The 16,012-nt window shown below is 50.6% G+C and overlaps 1 protein-coding gene across 5 annotated transcripts; it reads left to right on the top strand.

Moving 5' to 3' along the window:
• The first annotated feature begins 231 nt into the window (after nucleotides 1-231).
• Naxd (NAD(P)HX dehydratase) lies at nucleotides 232-15,919 on the top strand. 5 transcript variants are annotated; one of them, XM_085844217.1, is made up of 11 exons: nucleotides 304-343; nucleotides 4,270-4,343; nucleotides 5,066-5,219; nucleotides 7,217-7,262; nucleotides 7,743-7,831; nucleotides 8,980-9,088; nucleotides 11,718-11,768; nucleotides 11,849-11,953; nucleotides 12,638-12,758; nucleotides 14,516-14,636; nucleotides 15,525-15,919. In XM_085844217.1, the coding sequence occupies exons 3-11, from the start codon at nucleotides 5,113-5,115 to the stop codon at nucleotides 15,673-15,675; spliced, it is 900 nt and encodes a 299-aa protein (XP_085700343.1). In that variant the 5' UTR covers nucleotides 304-343; nucleotides 4,270-4,343; nucleotides 5,066-5,112; the 3' UTR covers nucleotides 15,676-15,919. The 5 variants fall into 5 exon arrangements, with proteins under 5 accessions (XP_021025517.1, XP_021025520.1, XP_021025516.1 ...); XM_021169858.2 differs by lacking the exon at nucleotides 4,270-4,343 and having other exon boundaries at nucleotides 232-343; XM_021169857.2 differs by lacking the exon at nucleotides 4,270-4,343 and having other exon boundaries at nucleotides 289-457.
• Nucleotides 15,920-16,012: the final 93 nt, after the last annotated feature.

Below are 16,012 nucleotides of genomic sequence, written 5' to 3'. Positions count from 1 at the left end.
GAACCATAAAGTTCACGGATAGAACGCTATAGAATAAAAAAGAAATAGGACCCTAAACCGCCAAGGTTCTTCAGTGAGTAAGCTACCACAACGCTTAACCTGGGGCCAGGCCGGACTGGGTGTCTCGCTGGTCAAGCGGAGTAAGCGGAGGGTAATTGATGGACGCTGACCCTGGGGGTGGGACGAACCCGCAGTACGCTTCCGGCGGTGCAGGAAGCTGGCGGGCAGAGCCCAAAAGACCAATGGCGGTGGCCCGGTGTCCGCGCGGGGGCACCTGGGAACCCGGAAGTGCGCTGGACCGCCATGGGAGTCCGCTGTGTGGCAATCCGCGCCTGCGGGGGAGGTAAGATCGATCCCGGCGTCCCGCGGATGGCCGTTCACGCGTGTGGGGCTGCGGCGGCCGTGGTGGCGCTGCTCTCCGCCGCGATCGCGCTCCAGTGGTCGCCGCTGCACGCAGGTACCGGCCGGGATCGCTTCTGCCTGGCGCTTGCGCGTCCCACGCCGGGAAGCCGGTAGGACCGGCCTGCGTGAGGACTAGGCTGCCCCGCTCCCGCGAGTTATTGGGAGCCTGTGCGGGAGATGCGGGCCGTTTCCTGAGCTGGATCGCGTCCACACACTGGCTCGACTTGCCACACCTACAGAAAGGCTTTTGAATAACCCTTTATTTAGAGACTGTTTTTTCTCTTGGTAATTGCCTTTCTTTGTGCGCACTGAGGTTTCATTACTAGATTGACTTGCTGAATGTCTGCCAAAGACCTGGTAGAGTTCTGGGCTTTAGACCTTACAACTGGCTGTGCTGGGCTGGAGAGATGGCTCAGCGGTTAAGAGCACTGACTCCTCTTCCAGAGGTCCTGAGTTCAATTTCCAGCAACCACAGGGTGGCCCACAACCATCTGTAATAGGGTCCGATGCACTCTTCTGGTGTGTGTCTGAGGACAGACAGCTACAATGTACTTGTATAAATAAAATAAATAAATCTAAAAAGAAAAGAAAACGGTGCTTAGAGTGAATCACACTTAATATAAGGACTGCTGTCGTATGCTCCGGCTTAGACTTCACATTAACTTAAAGCCCTTGGCGCACAGAAGCCATGGTTGTCTTCCTCAGCCACGGTTTCTTTACGCCAACAAAATGCAGACAGGCTCGACCTGCTTTTCCAGACTCTGGATAGTCTTGGCGACAAAGTCAATAGTATTTACATTTTAAGTACTCTCTTAATTCTTCAGGGGACAAATCCACCAGGAGTGGCAGTAAGCCAACTAAAACTTGATCCAGTGTAAAGTGTCGGAAAATCTAGTCGACTTTCCTCCAGCCTTTTACTAACCGAGCTCTCTGTCTTGGTACAAAGTGCCTGGCTCGTCAGTGTATTCAGGGTATCCCAATGGCATCCTATTGTGGAACAGATTCATCGTCATGGGACAGAGCAACATATTGTTGAGTGTCAGCAAAGCAGGAAAATGTGTGTTAGTCTCGGGTGTTAATCTTAGCATTCTCTCCCTGTGGGGTGCAGACTTTTGGTTTGCTGTCTGTTGCTATGTTAATCACCCTGACCAAAAGCAACCTGTGGGGAAAAGGTTTATTTCAACTTGTATTTCCAGGTCTCAGCCATCTTTAAGGGAAGTCAGGCAGGAACTGAAGCAGAGACCATGGTGTAGCTCTGTTTCTTCTGTCACCCAATGCCACCTGCTCAGGAGTGGCACTGCTTCCTGTCAGGTCCCACATCAATCAAAATCCAAGACAGCCCTCCACAGACATACCACAGGGTGTGTTAACTTAGTGATATTAATTGGGAAGTTTGCCTGTTACAAGAATGTTAGGCCACGGACAAGTTAAAATAAGTAAATATTAAATATTAAACTCCCTAAAATACCCCTTGTCTTAGAACATTCCATCCTCACAACTGAAGTGTTCTCGAAGTGTAGGAGTGGTCTGTGGTAGATGCACCTGTTTCAAAGAACTGGGGCGGAGTCAGGTGAGGGTGGCAGTGCTGGTTGTAGGTTTGGATTTTATTTGGGATAACTTCATGACAGTTTTTTTTTTAATTCCTCCCAAATGATTTTAGAGACCATGTGAGAGAGATTTTTGCTCTTTTGGTTAGTCAGGTGAATCACTGGTTAAAGAACAAGTTATTTGGCCCTCAGCTAGCAGCATTTTGGTAACATGGTGTAATGGAACACATTGAATTCACATCTTGGTTAGCACTGAGTCAGAAAGCACAGCCAGGAGATAAAGATTGGAGACAGGTCCGAAGGACGCAGCTGCAGTTATTCCCAGAGCAGTCCCCTCCCTGCATACAACTGGGAAGATTCCACTTGGGGGAGGGGGTTTTCCTGTTCCTAGATCGAATGTGTTCTAAGGGTTGGCACATCCTAGTTTAAGCTGTACTTTTCTAAGCATGCTCAGTTTTAGGGTATTCAAGAAGGAAGGGGATGCTACATGTTTCTGGGCTCCTTAGTGAAAAGTGAGAGGGTCCAAGCTCAGAGGCTGAAGATGATAGAAGCAAACCCTTCTTGCTGTGCTCAGTTTGGGGTCAGAATGGAAACATGGCAAACATAAATATTTCTAGGCATGCTTAATGAATCATTATTTTGGTTGTCCAAGTCATAATGACTTTGTGACCCTGGCTGTCTCTGCAAGTTTCTCCTGATTTTAGCTGAAACAGAAGGAACAACTCTAAAGGTCCAAAGATGGAGGAGTTTGCCCCAAAGGTGCGAGCTTCGCCTAGCAGCTCTGGAGCCTGTTTCCTCATCTGTACGAGGGTGGAGTTAGCTGTTAATGAGCAGTATGATCTTAAGCATTCGGCCAGACACATCTGTTTTCACCCACAAAGACTGAGACAGCATGCTTTTGCCCGGAGTGATAGGAGGAGCTTGTAGGAGAGAGGGGTTTATAACAGGTGTGGGCAGGTCTCAGATGGGTGAGCAGATGCTGGGGGACGGGGGCGGGGGGAGGTGGAGGGCAGGAGTTTGCTCAGATGCCACTGCTCCTGGGACAGCCACAGACTGTCTTCCACTGCAGTGGACACTAAGTGTGTCCCGGGAGATCCCAGAGAGGGCTTGTGCTGTCAGGGCCTCTGGGGAAGACAGGCCAGGCTGGGAATGTAGGTGGCTTGTAAGGTGCTGAGGAGAGGAGGGGAATGAGCAGCTCAGTCTGGGTAGGAGGGAGCAGCAAGGACAGAAGGTAGCTCTCGATGACAGGCTCCTGGGACTGAGACTGGAAGCTTCCTTGTCAGGTCTGGTGGAGCCTTTCTTTGCTAGAGGTTCCCTCATGTTTTCCCATTGTGTGGGCTTTGGAGTTGATAAAAAGTGGTTGAGGTGGTGGTAAGCAGTGCCATCCTTACACTTGGGGCTGTGCATGTGCTTGGCGAGGTCAGGGAGATACTCCAGTCTGTAATGCACGTGCCACATAAGCATGAAGACTTGGATCCTATCTCCAACCCCTATGGAAAGTCAGGCATTGGTGTGATTGCTGTGAGCTGGCAATCCCAGTGCTGGGAGGAGACACTGGATCCATGGGACTCAGTGGCCAGCCAGTCGAGCATAAACAGCAAGACCCAGGTCCTAAGAAGAGACCCTGACTCAAAAAGTAAGGTGGACCTGAGTCCGTAAAGTAACTGCTGATAGGTGTGGTGACTGTGCTGCTGGAAAACACAGACAGGAGGGTCCTGGTACTTGCTGTGCATCCAATTTAGCCAAAACAAACAGCCCTGGGCTCAGTGAAGGACCCTGGCTCAAAAAGTGAGGTGGGGAGTGACGGAGGAAAATATCCAACGTTAACCTGATGCCTCCATACACACACAGGTTCACATGTGCACACTCATTACATCCCTCCATACACACACATATTCACATGTACACACTTATTGCATCCCTCCGTGCACACACATGTTCACATGTGCACCCTCATTACATCCCTCCATAGACACAGATTCACATGTGCACACTCCCCTCCTCTACACACACACAAAAGGAAAAATCAAGGTAGGTGACTCCTGAAGAACAGTTCCACGGTTGACCTTTGACCTTCATGTGCATATACCACTCACACCCCAGTGGAATATAGTGGAACACTTTATGGAGTAAAGTCAGGCTGCAAGAGTCTGAAGTGACTCTCCTCCAAGGAGCCGAAGGCACTTTGTCCTGAGTGGATGCTTCAATTGGGAAAATAGTGTTTACGTTTTCAGGGGTCCGTAAGTACTGTGTAGATAGTACATACAGACACGTGCTTTATGATTCTAGAGAATATATGCTTTGGGTTCTTTCCCTGCAGCTGAGCTGTTGTAAATACTCAGACAAAGCACACATCCGCAGGAAGCATTTCAAGAAAAGCCAATTAAAATGGAGGTAATTAAACAGAACTCAGCGCCGTGCGATGGCTCCACAGTGCCACCTTGAACCTGATTTAGGATGTGCTATGTTAGATGGTTTCCAGTTATTATTTAATTAGTATCTGAGTATGGAAAAGCAGTTGGGGATAACAGGATGGCTGTCAGGCTTCTGACTGACTGGAAGGTTGCGAACGGGAGCTTGTATTTCCAGGGAAGATTGGCATTGAAATGAAAGAGAATGTGTTCAATGATCCATATTTTTAGGTTGATAAAACTTTGTGGAAGATGAAGTCAGTTCCCCCACCCCACCCCACACATCACAGAAGGCTTGGTGGGGTTGTGTACGCACACACACACACACACACTGTCTGGCACATCACAGAAAGCTTGGTGGGGTTGTGTACGCACGCACACACACACACACTGTCTGCCACATCACAGAAGGCTTGGTGGGGTTGTGTACGCACACACACACACACACACACACACACACTGTCTGGCACATCACAGAAGGCTTGGTGGGGTTGTGTACGCACACACACACACACACACACACTGTCTGGCACATCACAGAAGGCTTGGTGGACAGTGAGCTGCTATTAACCTGTCAGTCCTGACCATCATCACTTCCCCAAGGACTAAGAGAGAAACTTGTAGTAAACTCGAGAGTTGATACAGTCAGCAGCTTTGGGAAGCATGTTAGATGGTCTCTAATGCCTTCATTTCCCTGTTTTGCAGTTTTACAGAGAGCACTGTCTCTCCATACAGCACATGCGACAAAGGACATGGAGAACCTTTTTCAGCTGGTGAGAAACATTGTGCCTGCTCTGACGTCGTCGAAGAAGCACAAGGGGCAAGATGGAAGGATAGGCATAGTCGGGGGCTGTCAAGAGTGAGTGCTGTCTGTGAGACCGTGTGTAGAAAGGCCCTTCCCTCCTGCCTGTCAGTCTACATCTGCCTTCCTCTGTGCACATACCTTTCCCCATCCTTCTTTCTGTCCATCTGTCCGTCCACCCATGTGCAGTGATGGTTTCCAAATGCAGTCTGATAGGATGCCATGTTCTTCTCACTGATTACTGTCTGATCAAGGTGAAGGCTGAGGGGCCCAGATGGCTCGTCGGTCGGCCGCTTTCTAAGGTTTCTGAGTCGTGTATGGTGCTCTGTAGTATGTTTTGTTGAGACCCATTTTATCTTCTCTCTTTTTATACTTTTTCTGTACTTCTCTCTCTCTCTCTCTCTCTCTTTTTACTATGTAAGGATCTGTCACCTGTCCTTGTCTGTGAGTCCTTCTGCCTCTGGCCCCAGGTCTTCCCTGGTTCCTGTTTGAGAGCCTGCAAACCTGGACTCCCCCTGTCTCATCCTCCCAGATGCTGGGATTACTGGTGTGCCCTGGCTGACCTTGCTACTCACTGTGTTTTTGTTTTTGTTTGTTTGTTTCTTGTTTCTTGTTTTTTTTGAGACAGGGTTTCTCTGTGTAGCCCGGGCTGTCCTGGAACTCACTCTGCAGACCAGGCTGGCATCGAACTCAGAAATCCGCCTGTCTCTGCCTCCCAAATGCTGGGATTAAAGGTGTGAGCCACCACGCCCAGTGCTACTCACTGTTTGCCTCACCCTATGCTTCCTTTTCCCGAGCCTCCAAGCCTCACAGGCTGGGAAGCAGCTGTTGAGAGCTTTGGTGACAGAGCCACCATGTGGTTCCAGCCACAGGCTCTGCATTTCCTTCTGAGTTTTCGTTCATAATTGGATTCAGAATTTCCAGCTGGACTGTTAGTGGTAAAGTTAGTTGTGTATGCTGTGGGTTGTGTTTGTTCTGCTTCCCCTGTGCTTCATTGGCTGCAGGTGAGCCTCCCCTAGGGTTCCTGATACACTGTGGCAGTGGCTGGCCAGCTGTGGACTTCATGGGCAGCAGCTGTGGTAATCTGGAGCCCCACACCTTCTGTGCCCCAGTTTGTTTCCACTTTAAGTCCTGTCCCTCCATTTCGCCAGCATAGATCTCGGTGTGTGGTTTTTGGTATGGTCCATTAGTCACCTTTAACACTCCCCTTATCTGTTGGCATCTGTTACCACCTCAGCTGCCTTTCTACCCAGTGGCTTCTGTGTGCTGGAGGACTGTGAGCTCCTGTGGCCTGAGCCTTTCTCTGCCTTGCAGCGTCTTGTCATGAAGCAGGTCCCTGTGCAGAAGTGAGAGTGTGGGCGGGGCCTCTGTGGTCCTTTCTCTGGTGATTTGGGCACAGTTTTGTGACACTGCTGTGGAAGAGCAGGTCCCATGTGGAGAACAGCCTCGGGTTGTGGTGCTCAGCATCTGTCCCTGGCTTGTTTCACTGGGGGAAGAGGACATAACAGCAGCAATGAGCACGGTGACTCTGTATTTGAGCACCGTGCCCAAGATGCCTGCTGTGCTTAGAGATTGCCACATGCCATCAGAGCATCAGCAGGATGCTAGGAACCACACAGCAGGGTGCAGCAGTGGCTGGTGTGGCCAGTGGCCCTTCGTGGTTTCTGCTTGTGTCACTCAGGGAAGGCAGAGTGTCCCACTCCAAGGAGCTGGTGTCTGCTGACTGCCCTGATGGTAGTCATCTCCATCTTCTCCCTGACAAAAGCCCTTAGCCAGCTAGCTCTTCTCTGTGCTTGGTACGGCACCACAGTTACGCAAGCCAGGGTTGAGAATCGATCACAGTCGGCATGTGACACCTCTCTAATTCTGCTCATGTGTGGACATTTACCGAGTTATCTCCTCCGTGTTGAGTTTGTGTTTTGAGCTAGAGTTTCTCTCACTTGTTGATAACTCATATGTGTTGACATATAGTTCTTATCTGCTTGTATTGGTAACATATTACTGGCAAATGTGCTTGCTTCGCTGAGGTTCTGACCCTAGTGTCTCCATTTTAGGTACACAGGAGCACCATATTTTGCAGGAATCTCAGCCTTGAAAGTGGTAGGTTTACCTCAGAGTCTTTCACTGGGGTTTCTCTGGTTAAAATTTGGGTTGTTTAGGGGCTTGGGGAATTGGCTTTGCATGTAAGAACACATAAAACACAGGCAGGAGGGTCTGCGTTCACATCCTACCACCTACCAGAAACATGGCAACCCGAGTGCTGAGACAGGAGGAGCCTGGAGTTTACTGGCCACCAGCCCAGCTCCACGCTCAGTGAGAGACGCTGTCTCGGGAATACAGCAGAGAATGAGGAAGCAGCATACCTAATGCCTCTGGGTATACACACCTAAATGTGTATATATACCATACATGTCCAGAACACACCATCATACATAAGTGCACACCAATGTTACTGAATTTATATCACGAAACATTTGCTTTAGTTATCTATGAACAATTTACCGTGTGTGTGTGTGTGTGTGTGTGCGTGTGTGTGCCTGGTGAACATGGCCTTCTCTGAGTCCACCTCTCACTTCTCAGGGTGCAGATTTGACCCACGTGTTCTGTGCCAGGGAGGCTGCGCCAGTGATCAAGTCCTACAGCCCAGAGCTGATCGTCCACCCAGTCCTGTGAGTGCAGAACGGGTGTCTTTCCCTGCGGCAGCACTGCCACACTCCTGTGTCTGCTGGGCTTCGTGACACACACCTGTCACCCCAGCTCCGTAGGGCTCAGGCCAGAGGCTTGCAAGTTGGAGGCCAACTTGGACAACAACCCTATCTCGAAAGAAACGTCTAAAAGGTTTAGGATGTAGCTCATGAAGTGGAGGTTTGATCCCCAGCACCACAAACCAAAAGCAAGCCATAGTGAGTCACTGTTTCGCATCAGCATAAGATGGCAAGAAGGCTGGAGGAGAGACCGAGGGCTTGAGAGGCAGCGGATGCCCTGCTGTGTGTGGGGACTCTGTCTCAGCGTCATTTGGGGCCTGTGTGGGCAAGGTCACCTGAGGCACTTGCTCACAATACTTGGGCTCTGTAGGGTTTGGTGGGTGGCTCTGTGCAGAGCAGTGTGTGTCCCAGGGGCTCCTCAGAGCTTCATTGATGATGGGGCCCACGTCTCCCTGGGCAGTGCCACCAAGCACTGAGACGCACACACCTAAGGAAGCTCAGGGTCGTGTTCTTTTCTGTCCCACTTTAATCACAATAAAAATAAAGTGGCTCAGCAGTGAGCACGCTCTGCTCCTGCAGACAAGCCAGGGTCTATTCCAAGCATCCACACGGCAGCTCAGGGGCTCTGATGCCCTCTTCTGACCTCTACGGGTACTGGGTACATGTGTAGTGTACAGACATACATGCAGGGGAAAATATTTAATGAAGTAATGCAGGCTTAAAAAGCTAAAGCAAGAGTAAGCCCATCCATGCAGGAGATGCAAAGGCCAGACGCATCCTGGGGCAGGAAAGGGTGGGCCGGGGTCAGCCACTCAGCCAACAGTCTGCACGTGAGTCACTGGTGCTGGGCCAGCCCTGACCTCTTGTGGTATTCCGGAATATGAGTTTGTGGGATGTTCTCATGAGCGGTGGCCAGGGAAAGGTTCGGTACTAGTGTACACATTCACTGTACACCTACATTATTTTCACAATAAAAGGGTTTAGAGCTGAGATGTACGGCACTTCCCTACGTGTTCAGGGTCCTGGGTTCAGTCCCTAGTATACTCACAACGTGGTTTCAAGTAAACAACTTAAAGCCTAGAGAAAACCATTCTGCCTTTTTTTTTTGTTAGTGACAGTTCCAATGCTGTTGAGGAGGTGGAGAAATGGCTTCCTAGGCTGCATGCCCTTGTCGTGGGACCTGGCCTAGGTAGGGACGACCTTCTTCTCAACAATGTCAGGGTAAGTGGTGTCCTGCCAAGCACTCGCCCTCACACATAACAGTGAGGCGAGAGCATTCTTTGGTTCTTGAGGCCTAGTGCATGCTGTTGTTGGTCTTTGGAAAGCAGATGGAGTTGAGCTGAGGGGCAGAGGGAAGGGAGGCCACCAGGAAGTGGTATGGGGCTTACTGAACAGGGCAGAGCCGATGGGTCTCCTCACTCTGGAGGTCTCTAGTGAGCAGCTGCAGAAAGCGCAGGTTGCATGGCATTCCCTGCCTGGCTTCATGGAGGTCATTAAACCTGAGGTCTGGGCAGACTTGCAGCTGGTCTGTGTCTCTTCTAGTGTAAACCTGCTTGCCAGGGCTCCTGGTGGTCTCTGCATCTGTCAGTTTCATGAGAGGAACGGATTCTGTACAGTTGTGACTGGGCGGCATGTTGTTGCGTCTGGAGTTCATATTGCAGGGTGTCAGGTGTCTCTTCCTTCCCACATCAGTCATCACTCGGGTGGAATCCAGTGTCCTAAGTGACGGCTCCGGCACCGGCTCTCTCTGGCTCTCTCTGGCTCTCTCTGGCTCTCTGGCTCTGGCAGCGCCTGTACCTTCTCCAGTCTTAGGATCAGTCTCTTGATTTGCAGAAGAGGCTGGGGCTGTGGGAGCTGACCCTGTAGATCAGCAGTTCTCAACCTCCTACTGCTGCACCATTTACTACGGCTCCCCAGGACTGTTGCACCATTTAATACAGCTCCCCAGGACTGCTGCATTCACAATAAGCTCGTTCACAAGCTGGTTTAGACCTAAGTTATCTGGAGTGCTCTCGCCACACCCTGTCTCTTCTGCAGCTTACTCTGTGGGTCCTAGAGGCACTTAACCTGGGGTAGGCATGTATCTCTCACTTCTAAATAACTTTTAATAGCTATCTCAGAGCCGTGTACTTACTGTTAGGCTGTGTCTTTGAGTGGTGTTTTATGTTCACACACACACCTTCACAGAGCTCTGCTCCTGGGAGCCGTGGCTCATCCTTCTGAGAGAAGCATGGCTCACTGTGGCAAGCCTTTCCAGTGTCTTAAGTGTTAGCTGGGCTGCTACTCTGCTGTATCGGGAAAAACTAGAAGAGACCCTGGTGTCACGTTGCCAAAGACCATGAAATCAGAAATGGACCTAAGATCTGAATTGCAGCACCCTGTGGGTTAACAGTAAAGCCAGAGTCACAGCAAACCAGGCAGATCTTTGTTAAGGAAGGAAATGGGCTTCTCTGAGGCTCATGGGCCCGGACCTTGTTTAGGAGTCTTTTGAACTTGGGCCATTGCCGGACATAATGTATGCTTCTTACCCAGGCACATTTCTCAGTGTGCTGGGAGTTTTATGTCAACTTGACACCACAAGCTAGAGTCATCAGAAAGGAGGGGGCTTGAATTGAGAAAATGCCTCCATAAGATTGGCAGTAGGCAAGCCTGTGGAGCATTTTCCTGTAACCCAGAAGCACTGTCTGCTCTTTTGCCTCCTCATGCAGGGATGCAGTTGTGTGGGAGGCTCCTGTAGGCTTTACAGTAGGCAGGGAGACGCTCAGTGTCAGGGCTGAACCAGGCAGACTCAGATCAGCTCAATTCTGGTAACTGCTGCTGGGCCAAGACTTCTTAGAGCCTGTCTTAGTCAGGGTTTCTATTCCTGGACAAAACATCATGACCAAGAAGCAAGTTGGGGAGGAAAGGGTTTATTCACCTTATGCTTCCATACTGCTGTTCATCACCAAGGAAGTCAGGACTGGAACTCAAGCAGGTCAGGAAGCAGGAGCTGATGCAGAGGCCATGGAGGGATGTTCCTTACTGGCTTGCCTCCCCTGCCTTGCTCAGCCTGCTTTCTTATAGGACCCAAGACTGCCAGCCCAGTAGTAGACTACCAGGCCAGTGATGTCAGTGCCACACCAGAGATGGTCCCACCCACAAGGGGCCTCTCCCCTGTGATCACTAATTGAGAAAATGCCCCACAGCTGGATCTCATGGAGGCATTTCCCCAACTGAAGCTCCTTTCTCTGTGATAACTCCAGCCCGTGTCAAGTTGACACAAAACTAGCCAGTACAGACCTGAACCAGGCTTTAACCATTTAAGCACAGCACAATTCTGGAAAACAGAATTCAGATAAGTCAGTCCTGGTGCACAACAATTTAAGACATGCTTACACCGAGATTCTTGCAAAGTGCACCTGTCTCCTTACACAAGAATGGGTACTGTGGACTCAAAGATGGTGCCCAAGGTTTAAGGTCTATGGAGATTGAGGTAAACATAATGCCTGTGGTGTCAGCATGGTCTGTGTCCTGAGATAACACAGAAGTCACTTAGGCTGTTGTAATGCACAAGTGATGTCATAACGATGTGTTTCTGGCCTAGCAGCACTACTCAGGATCTAGGGGAAGGATCTGGGGTAAATAAAGCATAAATCCCAGGAGGGAGACATGGGCAGAGCCTGGCTCAGCAGGCAGCAAAGGGTCACCAGGTTGTAAACTCCATCATTCCCAGCATTCCACGAGGAGCAGCTGAGCACCTCGGTCCATCAGAGGTCGTAGGCTGTGTTTAACTTTTCCGGCTTCTCCAGCACTTCTGTCTGCACAAGGCCTTCTTGCCCTCCACACTGTTCAGCTTGTCTCTTGTCTACAGGGCATTTTGGAATCAACCAAGGCCAGGGACATCCCTGTGGTCATTGATGCGGTGAGTGTGGCCTCTCATCTCCCACAGTCTCACAGGGTCTGTGAGGCCCGCCGGTGAAGGTGCATCCTTGTTCTGCACAGGACGGCCTGTGGCTCGTTGCTCAGCAGCCAGCCCTCATCCACGGTTACCACAAGGCCATTCTCACCCCCAACCACGTGGAGTTCAGCAGACTCTGGGAAGCTGTGGTGAGTCCATGGGCCTCAGGGGAGAAGGGACAGAAGCCTCTTGCCCTGACCTGGGGTGAAGTGGGCTGAGAGCTGTGCCCGGCTCAGGCCATGGCCTGTGTCTGCAGGGAGACTGACTTGTAGATATTTGCCTGCTATCCACCTTGCATGTTTCCTGTGCCTCCTGTAGTTCCTGTGTGCATTCTATTGGATGAATGTGGTGTGGCAGGCTTGGGCCAGGGACTGCCTGCTGTGTTCACCGACCATGGCACTCACTGTGTGCTACAGTACGAGCCTGTGAGCCTGCAGCCTCTGCTCCATGGGGTGTGGGGACAGAATGAAATCACTGTGAACGAGACCATGAATCCTGACAGCAGCAGGCATCTCATAAGCCTGGGCTCTGTGTGTGTGTGTGTGTTGGGGGAGGGGGCACACATCATCCTTATCCAGACTGCGTTGTATAGTCCAGCCAGGATGAGAGAACAGCTCTAGAGTAAGTCTGGTACCGATCTCTTTGAGGGCTTGGTGCCAGTGATGTCCTGGCCACTCTCTACCCACCTTAGCCCGTAACCAGTGCCCAATTCCTGTGCCTATGAGCATCTGAGATTCTTGATGGACAGGATGGCTACTCGCTCACCTTGCCACCAGTGAGCCCCGTGTGTCCCGGAGGACTTGATTTTCTGTGGTTGTTGTCTTGTGTTATAGCTCAGTAGTCCTATGGACAGCAATGATCTCAGGGGCTCCACACTGAAGCTCAGCCAGGCCCTGGGGAACATCACAGTGGTCCAGAAAGGAGAACAGGACCTGATCTCCAATGGCCAGCAGGGTGAGTGAGGACTCTGCATGTCACTCAGGCCGTGGTGGTGTGAGTCTGGAAACCTCTCCTCCGTTCACATGGTGATGATATACATGGACTTGACAGCCACAACTTTCAAGTCCTTCTGTGTTCACTCCTAAAGGTTTACTCTGGGCTGTGGTGACCACAGGACATGTTCTAGGCTAGCAGGTATTGTCATGCTTTCACTCATGCATATGTGTGAAACACACACACACACACACACACAAACACACCCTTTTTTTTTTTTTAATATTTATTTATTATTATATCTAAGTACACTGTAGCTGTGTTTAGATGCACCAGAAGAGGGTGTTTCATTACGGATGGTTGTGAGCCACCATGTGGTTGCTGGGACTTGAACTCAGGACCTTTGGAAGAGCAGTCGGTGCTCTTAACCACTGAGCCATCTCTCCAGCCCCACAAACACACCCTTAATCATTGCCCTCATGAAGCAGAGGCAAGCAGATCTCTGTGTGAGCCCAGTCTGGTCTACATAGTGAGTTCTAGGACAACCAGAACTACATGACAACCAGAACTACATAGAGGGATCCTGTCTTCTAAGAACAAACAAACAAAAACAAGCAAGCAAACAAACAAAGAAACCCATATTTTTGGAAGCAGGTTTGAGCCAGAGATTCTGCATAGTCCTAGGTTACTACCCCAGCCTGTCACCTCTCTCTCACCCAGGCACCCACATAATAAAATCACACATAACAACAGTCATTGGGTCTTTTGCTGTGTTTTGTCTTTGGCTTTTTTTTTTTTTTCTCGAGACAGGGTTTCTCTGTATAGCCCCGGCTGTCCTGGAACTCACATTGTAGACCAGGCTGGCCTGGAACTCAGAAATTCACCTGCCTCTGCCTCCAAGTGCTAGGATTAAAGGTGTGTGCCACCACCACCCGGCTGCTGTGTTTTGTCTTAACTGGGAAGTGAAGGAACTCTCAGAGCTGACATGGACTGGGAATGCCAGCTGCCTTCCCCAGGAGCTTAAGGGGGCACTCAGCCAGGAGCAGAGTGGGCGCAGGGAGGGGTGTGCCTGTTCCTAGTGACCCTGCTGCCCTGCACTCACTCTCAGAGACCGCCAGGCCTGTCATCATGCTATTCAGTGTAATAAATAGCTGTTAGCAAGATGTAGTTGTTGACAGAGACCTGAAATTAGATTTCTTAGAAGCCCAAGGGATAGGCTCAGCAGATATGAACATTAAGAGCACTTTCAGTGGTTCAGAGTTCAATTCCCAGCAACTTCATGGTGGCTTACAACCATCTGTAATGAGACCCAATACCCTTTACTGGTGTGTCTGAAGACAGCAACACTGTGCTCATATAAATGAAATAAATCTTTAAAAAATCCAAAACCCCAAGCTAGGTACAGTGGTCATGCATATGAACTATGAATATCCGCCCTGAGCTGGGACGGGATGCACAGAATGTCCTCAGGGCGCCCAGACTCCAGCAGTGAGGCTCTCCTGATCCCAGCACATTCAGATGTGGCACCAGGTTCTCAAGACATTTCCCAAGGAAACATTTTCATGTGCACAGGCAGATAGTGGTTGTCGGGGGTGTCCATGTGGGGTGCTGAGGGATGCTGCTGTGGGCACTTTGGAGGCCTGTTGTGAGATGGCATGTTGTGGGATGGCATTTGGGCTGCTTGTCTCAGGGGCTCAAGCTCCATAGGCTGTGAGGTATAGTTCCTCCTTGGAACAAGCAGGGAGGGGCAGCTCGCTCATGGTTTGTGCTCTTTGTAGTGCTTGTGTGTAACCAAGAAGGCAGCAGTCGCAGGTGTGGCGGGCAAGGCGACCTCCTGTCAGGCTCCCTGGGTGTCATGGTACACTGGGCACTCCGTGCTGGACCAGAGAAAACAAATGGGTATGGCACACCTTTGTCTGTCCTGCTTTGATACTATTCATGTGTTGGATCTCTTTAATATCCCTGGTGAACTACCAGTGGTCCATGGGAGACGTCTGAAGCCAAGGCTCCCTGCCCACAGGAGCTTCCACACATACCCGCCAGACCCAAAATAAACCAGTTGAGGGTGTGGCATTGGTGCTAATCCAAGCAGCATGGTTGATTGACACCATTGTGGGGGAGTTCAACAGGGGCTTCTATCAACTGAGGGTAGAGAGTATGCAAGCTAGAGGAATGGCCCTCCTGAACACTCGTCCTCACAGCTGTGAGTCTGTGGGACAGCAGGATGCTAAGCTCACAGGCAGCCCCACACCTCTGACCTGTCCTATGGACCATTATAGCCACACATGCTAGGTATGAGATGTGCAGCTCCCGGGACCTCACAGGATACACTGGTGCAGACAGGGTATCTCAGGTGGCCTTGACCTTCACTCACATATGCAGGGCAGTGGTGCAGAGGCCGTTCTAGTTTGTCCTGTGGCCCAAAATGGAGTGTGCATTCTGCCACCTTCCAAGAAAACCAGTGAGCACCATTAAAGCCTGCACCACCAGCAGGTACCACACACCTAGAGAAACCCTCTATTGGGTTCCAACCCATCTGCAGGAATGGGACCCAGGGCCTCCTAGTGCTTCTTAGGCCTACTCTGCCACGGCGTCTTATCCCAGGCTCGGTGAGGATGTTCGGGGCGTGCCAGTGTGCAGCTGCAGAAAAGTGGCCTCTCAGAAGCCTCAGCTGGCTTGAGGTTGCTATTTGGGAGCTGAAGGTAGAAATGGGGCGAAAACCAAGAGCCCAGGGCCCTTACTGTGGCCTACAGCGAGAAAGCCTTTGATTGTGCTCTTATCTTACAGCTCCAGCCCACTCCTGGTGGCTGCCTGGGGCGCCTGCACACTCACAAGGGAGTGTAACCGTCAGGCCTTCCAGAAGTACGGGCGCTCTACAACCACTACTGACATGATCACAGAGGTAGGAACTGCCTTCAGCAGGCTCTTCACGACCTGAACCTGTGCAGACTGGAGTGACACAGACGGAATCCTCCACTTGCCTAGCCTTGGGCTCAGCAGCACTTGGAACAGAGGCTTTACGACCTAACCATCTATTCTCACTAATGTAGAGTTGAGATGTCAACCCCGACACTAATCTGGTCTTTCAAGGGTTTCTTGGCTTCTCAGAAATAGCTGAAAAGAAAATGAGAATAAAATTCCCAGCAGCCCAACTGGATCTGGGCTTGCTCTGAGACAGGAAATTTGGAGTTTGTGGTTGTTCTCTGCTTCTCGTGCCTTTTCATTACTAGTCACCCCTCACACAGGGTTCCATGCTTCCAATACTAGACAGTCAA

Source organism: Mus caroli, unplaced genomic scaffold (assembly GCF_978045245.1).
Source record: "Mus caroli unplaced genomic scaffold, Mus_caroli_1 scaffold_10, whole genome shotgun sequence".
NCBI lineage: Eukaryota > Metazoa > Chordata > Mammalia > Rodentia > Muridae > Mus > Mus caroli.
The sequence above is the reverse complement of the archived record's forward strand: the minus strand, read 5'-3'. Positions and strand labels throughout refer to the sequence as shown.

Bases quoted from the DNA above. Each gene is read 5' to 3' on its own strand.
- Naxd (XM_021169857.2), top strand. From the start codon at position 304: ATGGGAGTCCGCTGTGTGGCAATCCGCGCCTGCGGGGGAGGTAAGATC. The intron at 11,769-11,848 runs GTGAGTGTGGCC...TGTTCTGCACAG, and splicing joins TCCCTGTGGTCATTGATGCG to GACGGCCTGTGGCTCGTTGC. The intron at 12,759-14,515 runs GTGAGTGAGGAC...TGCTCTTTGTAG, and splicing joins GATCTCCAATGGCCAGCAGG to TGCTTGTGTGTAACCAAGAA.